The sequence below is a fragment of the Daktulosphaira vitifoliae genome, unplaced genomic scaffold (assembly GCF_025091365.1).
Source record: "Daktulosphaira vitifoliae isolate Bord-2020 unplaced genomic scaffold, ASM2509136v1 Scaffold_1, whole genome shotgun sequence".
Taxonomy (NCBI): Eukaryota; Metazoa; Arthropoda; class Insecta; order Hemiptera; family Phylloxeridae; genus Daktulosphaira; species Daktulosphaira vitifoliae.
This window is the reverse complement of record NW_026099572.1, coordinates 20,441,056-20,449,693: the sequence shown is the minus strand read 5'-3', so window position 1 is coordinate 20,449,693 and position 8,638 is coordinate 20,441,056. Positions and strand designations below refer to the sequence as shown.

The 8,638-nt window shown below is 27.2% G+C and overlaps 2 protein-coding genes across 4 annotated transcripts in view; one reads left to right on the top strand and one right to left on the bottom strand.

The window, feature by feature from the left end:
- Window positions 1-12: 12 nt before the first annotated feature.
- Window positions 13-4,437, bottom strand: LOC126893587 (uncharacterized). Of its 3 annotated transcripts, none has more exons than XM_050663933.1 (6): window positions 4,188-4,437; window positions 3,983-4,108; window positions 1,238-3,677; window positions 707-1,158; window positions 339-639; window positions 13-293 (listed from the first exon to the last, which is right to left on the bottom strand). In XM_050663933.1, exons 1-4 carry the CDS (start codon window positions 4,342-4,344, stop codon window positions 897-899), a joined length of 2,985 nt encoding a protein of 994 aa, XP_050519890.1. In that variant the 5' UTR covers window positions 4,345-4,437; the 3' UTR covers window positions 13-293; window positions 339-639; window positions 707-896. The 3 variants fall into 3 exon arrangements, with proteins under 3 accessions (XP_050519890.1, XP_050519889.1, XP_050519888.1); XM_050663932.1 differs by having other exon boundaries at window positions 358-639; XM_050663931.1 differs by having other exon boundaries at window positions 13-639.
- Window positions 4,438-7,637: 3,200 nt separating this feature from the next.
- Window positions 7,638-8,638, top strand: part of LOC126893597 (uncharacterized) — a 93,244-nt gene continuing 92,243 nt past the window's right edge. Inside the window, exon 1 of the mRNA XM_050663961.1 lies at window positions 7,638-8,195. Within this exon, the coding sequence (XP_050519918.1) occupies window positions 7,729-8,195 (467 nt within the window). The 5' untranslated portion in view covers window positions 7,638-7,728. The remainder of the gene's footprint in view (window positions 8,196-8,638) is intronic.

Below are 8,638 nucleotides of genomic sequence, written 5' to 3'. Positions count from 1 at the left end.
ATAATTCTCAAATCTAATGTGATTTTTGACGGCATGATACGCCAATCCTTTTGCCTTGATGCACTCTTTAGCATTTTGAATAAAACCGTAAGCCTTGGATCTTAGAGCTACGTGTGCTGAAATAAACTCCCCTCCAGTCTCGTCAGTGAAAGTACCAGGAATCTTACACCGTTCAGTACGATAACATGGATGGTTAACTGGATAGTTTGAAGTATCTAGTTTTTCTATAAAACTTTGATTTTTTTGCATATCATCATAAAAATTCTTGGTTTTGACTAAATATATCAATGAATCTAAAACACATGAATTAATAACAAAAAAAAAACAAAAATTTTTACAATAAAAGACGAAGAGAACCTGTGTCCATGTATAAAAGCTCAATGTTTTCTGCATATAACGCTTTCATAGTACCATAGTGAAAATCATACATAAGAGTTTTTGATATGTCCAACACGGCAAATCCTATGTACATGGGCTTATCAAAAATTAAATCTTCTTTATGCAAATGAATAGCACACAAGTTATCACCATATACAGTTGTACCTTTATGTGAGGGTAAATTTACAAGCTTTCTATATCTTGACTCACTACTAGTAAGCTCCATTTTCATTCTTAGACGTACATTCTCCATCGTTTTGCCTAAAACATAATACTTATTTAATTATAAAATAATAATAATTATTAAATTGTACAGTTTTATACAAACCAAATACTGAGTTGTTCATAAGCTTATAAAAGTCTTTTTCAAACGTATTTTTAGCTACCGAACGCATCCGTGTATTTAATGATATATAGCTTGCCAGCCATGGAGATTGATTAAACTCTATCATTCTATGCACTTTTTCCAACACCAGTCCTGCCTGTAATGCCTGTTTCAACGAATTGTAGTGTACTATTTAATTTTTTTTATGTTTTAAGGTAGCCAAAAGCTTTGGAAACTTAGAACCTTCGGGGACTTCTTTAGAAGGCAGATACGGTAAATCGTTATGATTATCATGTAAGTGTTCAGGGTATGAAACGTCGACTTCTAATATCATTCCTTTTTTCGAATTATTTGATGTTTTTTCTAAGAGCTTTAAAACTTCTGAAACATTTAAATTCATCTCACTCCATTTAAAGCCATCTTTAGGCAGATACTGTGACATGGCCCATCCGTATCTAATAAGTATTGCACAAATAAATTACTAATGTAAAACTATAATTATTATTAAAAAAATATTAAATAAAATTTACTTACAAATTTGTAGCATCAAGATATATGATCCAGTTATCCGGCTTACTAATATCATAGCTAGAAAGTCCTTTATGATTAGCTTCCGAATATCGGCGTACTGCCGTTGTCAAACCTCCTCTAATTCCCTGCTCCAACATCATGAGCATGTCATAATCGTGTAATAGCTCGAGTTCAATATTTGTATGTTTCAACATACAATCAAAAGACATGCCGGGTGCGGTGTAATAGTAATTAGGGTCAAGTCCATAAGTTTTTAGGCAAAGGTCTCTAAAAGACTCAAACACGTCACATAACAACAACACGTCCAACTTCAAATACCAGTCGCTATATTGTCCTAACGTTGTACACTTAAAATGTTTCCAAACATTCTGAGCATGTTGATAGTCCTCTTCAGTTATATTACTCTCATTTAGAGAACTATAAAACTCATTTATAGATGGTAGCGATGTTTCGTTAAGTTTCTTGAATGAGTCTGTATACTCGTAAGGGTATACACCTTTACGGGTAATAAGACTGATATCTGAATTTGGAAAATGTTTTGTAGTATCTTTAAAGTATCCTACATCCCCTTTGGCTAAATTTTCGACTAGTTTTGATAAACTTGACGCCATGAACCTGTTGCTGTCAACAAATCTTATTTTGAAGTCTTTCGCCACATATTTTGAAAAAGAAATAAATTTTTCTTCACTGTTAGGTATAACAGTTATGGGTTTATCGTCGTATCCAAGCTGTGTTACAATGAAATGACCGTCATAGTTGGATAAGTTGTGAAAAAAGCAGGGGACAAATTTAGGAGACTTTAACTTTAAGTTACATTCATTACAAATTGTGTTTCTGTACTTGGATGTTAAATAATCATGATCGCGAACTGGGTAAGTATTTATAGAGAACTTAACATTGCATAAAGGACACACACCGCGTTTTACTATATCATTATGTTTCTTCGCGTCAGCTTGCTTAAAAGTCATGGGCAAGTTGACTTGTAACATTTGAGATATATTTCGAGCCACTTCCACAATTTCTTGAACGAAATGTTTAGCTACCGCACCCTTTTCTCCATTACCGTCCCCTCTGAACAACACTGGATACGTTGGAATTGAAAACTGTTCGAGTAATGATGTTGGTATATCGTCTCTAACCTTAACATAATAACAATAACTCATAGGCTCATGATCATGCGTTATCTGTGTATTCTTCTCCAGTGATTCTTCGGACTTGTGTTTGAACAAAACAGCTTCAAAATCAGCGTATATGACAACAGGATGACGTTCAGTGTTACCCCAATTTTCAAATTTGGTGACTGTATCTGGTTCAGGCATAACAGGAGTTATAGGCTCGTTAACTCTACAACGATCTTTATGCTGACGTAGGAGCTCTTCTTTGCTAGGTTTGTTTGGTTTGGAAGTATAAGTTTTAAAACATCTTCTACATATTACGGTTTTTGAATGAAACAAAGTCATTGATGATCGCACCAGCTTGGCTAGATCTGTTATATAACAGTAATGTCTAAGACCTTCCTCATTTGATATCATTAAAAGATCGAAATGATCGAGTTTTTCTTCTTTACACACTCTTAAAGGTATAACAATATTTTTTTTTACTTGAGGTCTAATTTTTTTTGTTTTATTTTTATACGTTGCAAAACCTTTTTTCAGTCCATATATGTTCACAGATACGTCAGGGTTTTGTTTTTCAAATTTTACAATTTCTTCGAGTGACATGGGCATGGTAAGTCCTGAAAAATTATATCTATGTCCATGCTCTTCAAAATGTTTCTGCTGAACAGTTATACGAAATGCGTTTACTGGGTTTATAGATTTAGACGTTATACTGTAAATAAAACAATTGTTATCTTCATTTTTTACATTGATAGTTGCATGCTTACTTTCAATTTCTTTAGGAAGCGGTAAATAACTACCTCCTCCAAAAGGCATGTATTTGTCAGTGTACAATAAAATACCATCAATCCGTTCTAACGTATAACCACCACCTTTACCTAAATATTTTTCTTGCTCTAGTAACAGTTTAGTGAAATCTTCATTCAGAAACTCTTCAATAGGACTTGATATGAACAAACTTCGTGATGTAGTTTTAAAAGACCTATTTTCCACAGATTCAGCTTTATTCGGAATAACATAAGTAGACTCTAGTTTTAAACTGTACTTAATAGGACTGTCGGTTAAGAGACGTTTAAGCAAAGCAATTAATTCAGGCCGTGCTTCCTCCAAAAACACTCCATAATTAACAATACGTTTTAAATTCTTTTTGTAAAATGTCTTATGTAACCCTCCAAACGCCTGTTGTATTAAACTAAAACTACTAGTATTTATATTGTTTATTCTATATTTCTTTGTATGCTTTTCCCTAGATGCTGCTTGTAAACAAAGGCTATCTGCTTCATTATCACCCCAACAATCGTCAAAGGGGTGTTTTCTTTTTTCACCTGATAAATAATTGGAATTTCTTAGATAATATATTTTGTATAACATTAACTGAGTGTAAATAATAATAATATTTGAAATTTTTTTGAAAAAATTGTGCATAATGTTTGAGCAACTAGTAGTATTTACTACACTTAATAATAATACTTAAATAATAATAAAATAATATAGTAAAAAAAAAATTAGCTTTTAAATTATAAATGTTTTTATAAAAATTCTTAAAATTATGAAAAAATCGGTCATGAAGTTTAGACGAATTGTAATATTTACTGTGCTTAATAATAATAATAAAGGAATTTTTTCTTACCTTTATTTACGTTAGTCGAAGTCGATGGTTTACAATTAGGTATAGTAATACTTTGCAACGGTTTATTAATATTAAGGTTTACGTCGTTTCTTTTAGTTACATTTAATTGTACTGGTCGGGTTTCATCTATAAAGTGTAATTATATTAACACAAAATATTGCTTAATTAAATTTTATATTTAATAATATCTTGAAAAATGACTTACCATGTAACAGTTTCTGGTGTCTTATTAAAACGCTCTTTCTTGTAAATTTTTTTGCACAAGCATTACAACTAAACCGCACATCACTATGAATTTTTTTATGTTGATTAAGGTTACTTACAGTTGAAAATATTTTACTACAAGTATTACATTGATTCATTTTAAAAGATTTTGGAAAAATACACAAAATAGCGAATTCAAATTGCAGTAAAATGTATAAATTGATTCAAGTACAGCTAATAACAAATGTTAACTAAACGAGTTACGAAACAGGAATGACACTTGTACAAAATGTTAAATGTGTTATCGAGTAATTCTTACCTATAAATTTTTGTCCCTTTCCCTGTCCTTTTAAACTCCTCACTTAACTAACTAAGTATGGTATTTTGCAAAGGTATAACATATAGTATCATTAACTAATGTGCATGCGTTAATGCATTGACTTATTAGTATAAGTTTCTTTATAGCATACCCAAAAGTAAAAGAATTTGATTAATATTAAGACTAATCAGAATGTTATACCATTCTTGCTCTATAAAATGTATTCGTAGTTACATTTTAAACTAGATAATTANCTATAAAATGTATTCGTAGTTACATTTTAAACTAGATAATTAATTTTATTAACGTTAAATTACAATTAGTAATAATCAATTAATCTACACATTAAAAAAAAAAAGTCTATTAACAAACATTATTAAGTTACAGTAATGTAACTTAATAATCAAAATTAATTTAATAAAATATTATTTCTAACGTATAAATATTTTCTCTTTAATTACAAAATAACTGAATTCTTATGAAATAGTAAAATATTGCACATATTTATTTATTTACTTTAATATCATAATAATGATCACCTTATGATGAGTTTTATCATCGCCTCCCCTTCTATGTAGGGGTAAATAGTTGGTCTACTGTTTTAATACATACTTGAGTCAAGGAAGGGAGACCCTCTATGACCAATACACGTCATAGTTGGGTTTCGTTGGGTTAATATGCCGCCGCCGCCGCTCGATTGCACCTTTCACTTTTCACATTGCACATTGCACATTGTACATTGCACATTGCACATTGCACATTGTGTTAAAAGGTATATACTATATCTACTTTTATCTACAGATTTACATCAAAGCGTTTCTTAAGATAGTGATTTTAATCACTGTCAGATATCATCTATTCTAGTCTCAACTATGCCACGCTCACACTGTGCTACCATTTTATTTCAACTCTAAATTACTATAACTGTTTGAAATATGTATGGATCAATACAATTATTTTTTCATATATATTTTATGTTTATATCTTTCATTTAATATACATTTTTTGACATTTTTAAAAATCCGAGTAAAAAGTAGAATTTTTTCAACTTAACTTTTGAAAATGTGCCGGAAATACTCCAGGCTTTTAATATATATCAAATTAAAGCTTATGTCATTTAATATAAAATGAAAAAAAATTTTGTTATTTTTTTCACTTTTTTTTCTTAAAACTTCTATAACTTTTTCAAAAATTATGAAATCAACATGATTTTTTTAATTGAGACATTATATTTTCTTTTTATTTGATATCATTTTTTTGAAAATCTAACTCTTAATCTGCTCACAGAAAGGGATTAAAATTGCAATTTTTTTACAAAAATTAACATTTTCAACTTAACTTATGAAAAAGTTTTTGAAATACTGCATCCTTTAAACATATAATCAAATTTAAGCTTATGTCACGTAATATAAAAAAAATGTTGTCCCGACACCTTTTATGTACTGTAGTTAAGAAGTACTATTTTGGTGTTAACATTTTCAACTTTAAATTGCTATAACTTTTCGAAAAATATATGTATCAACACAAATTTTTTTTTATAAATACATTATATTTAAATTGGACAATTTCCTCTAATACAGGGGGTGATCAAAACATGAATTATACGTATAAAAAGTAGAACTTTTTAAACCAAACTTTTGAAAATGTTCCGGAAATTCTGCGTCCTTTAAATATATGTTAAATTAAAGCTTACAACAAATAATATAAGTTCAAAAAAAAATTGTCCCGATACTTTTTTTTCTATGAGTAAATGGTCGACGAATTTAACGAAAAATGTAACTTTTATATAAAAATCACTGTTTAACATGAAATATTTTAATACATAAAACTGTCATAAATTTTTGAATAATAAACAAATTAAAATAATTATTTTTTATATTGAACCTTAGATATTTTTATTTAATTTGATATAATTTTTTTGACTTTCCCACAAAGGGAATTCAAAATAACAATTTTTTCATACAAGTTAAACTTTTTCAACTTAATTTTTTAAAATGTTCAAGCAATATTGACACTTTTATTTTAAGTTTAATGAATTTATTAGATTTATTAAATTATTTTAATTAATAAAAATATGTAAAAAATTGCATTTTTGCATATAATTACACACTTGTAATCACATCATTATTTACTAAGTTCCATTATAAGTAACTTATATTAAAATAATTATTTTTAAAATGTAGATAAATAAAAAAATGTATAATTAGTTTAACATTATCGTCAGAAATTAATTATATTCCTATTTAAAATAAATAACAAAAAAAAACTGAATAATGGCGTTTATAGATATTTATGAATTTGTGTACTTATTCAAACAGAATTCTTTGTGGACATTATTACAACAAAAATTACAATGATCTTAAGTTGGCTAGTGTAAAATATAAGGAAATATTCGCAGAACATATGAGTTGTCAATTCAATTTAATTGCAGAAGAAACTTATGATTTGTTTTAACAGTTCATTAAATAAAAAAATTAAATAGCACATAACATTGAATTACTTCTTACTAATATTTTACATTTTATTTAAACTTTAATATATATTTTATTCTTTGGTGGAATAATTTAATGATTGTTTTTTTCTAGCAGTCGTAATTGTATAAAACATGATTATTTTAAAAACTAGCTAATTAATTTCTCTTATTAAATTAATTAAGTTAATAAAATACATTTTGGTATTTTCTGTTTCATATATTTTTTGATTTATTAATTATTAAATATTTATTATATTGTAGTTATAACATCCGTATTACTGTGTCAAAATGGTAAATATGTATGTTTTTATTAAAAACAATAATGATGATGCCCTTATAACGTATTAGAGATTAATTAAAAATATACTTTATAATTCATATAACGAGAGGTAATAAATTTAATATTTGTATTTCACACTTTATAATTTTATTTTTGTTAAATTTTTATAGTAATTCATTGTTTAACAAGACGATATAATAAAATGATTTCTGTTATAAATAACTTTTTTTAAATAATTATTTTTAATATATAAGTAAATAAATTGAAAGATAAATAAAAAAAATGTACAGTTGACATAACAGTATCTTCATAAATCATTTATACTCCTACTTAAAATAAATAACAAAAAACAATTAAATAATGACATTGAACTATACTTGGATCTCAGTTCAAAATTTTTGTGTTAGTCTTCATTGGATTTAACTTATCAACATTTTATATTATTTATTTACAATTTTTTTGTTCAAAATATGAATTTATTAAATTTGTGCTTTGCATTAATCATTATTTTAATTCAATCACTACCATCAAATTTTGTTATATACAAATTAATCCCAAATGAAAAAATTGAAAATCTTAATAAAATACTTGACAATGTGGAAATATGGAAGCAATTCGAGAATATAATCGTTAGACATGGAAGTAAGAATAACAAGGAAATGCTCACAGTTCATAAGATCTTTGATAATATTGACTACGAAAAATATATAGATCAGAATAATATACAATTTTTTGAAAAGCTTGATGAACAACGTTCGTCAAAATATTTGTATGTTGATCCAAACAATTATGAAGGAAAGATATACTTAATTTTTAATTTCGTAAGGTGTAGGTGTTGGCAACATATTAAGTGGTTTAATCGACTTTTATCATACATGACAAGTGATTATGATAGGATCTGCAAAGAAGAAATAATGAAACAAGAAAAAACAATGACCTTAAAAATAAAGAGTTTGCTTCTTACAAGAATCCAAGAATATAAAGAATTAGTACAAGTACTTTATGATTATGCATGTTTTTTTAAAAGTTTATTTCCTAAAGGTAAAGATAAAGTAAGTAAGACTTGCCCATTTTTTTCGAATCTATTGCCCATAATAAATATGCCATTACCTGAAGGTGATTATTTTGCAAATGATTTTAATAAAATATTAAAAAAATCATATACAAATTTTTATAATTATTCAAAGAATGTGTGTACTTATTTAAACATAATTCCTCACAAGGCTACATATAACAAAAAATACAAACGAAAGTTGGCTAATGTAGAATATAAGGAAAGCTTTGCAGAATATATGAGTAGTCAATTAAATTTAGTTGCAAATGTAATTAAGGGCATGTTTTCACAGTTGTCATTAAATGAAAAATTAGAATAATATATAA

Bases quoted from the DNA above. Each gene is read 5' to 3' on its own strand.
- LOC126893587 (XM_050663931.1), bottom strand. From the start codon at position 4,344: ATGAATCAATGTAATACTTGTAGTAAAATATTTTCAACTGTAAGTAAC. The intron at 4,109-4,187 runs GTAAGTCATTTT...TACACTTTATAG, and splicing joins ACACCAGAAACTGTTACATG to ATGAAACCCGACCAGTACAA. The intron at 1,159-1,237 runs GTAAGTAAATTT...AATACTTATTAG, and splicing joins TATCTTGATGCTACAAATTT to ATACGGATGGGCCATGTCAC.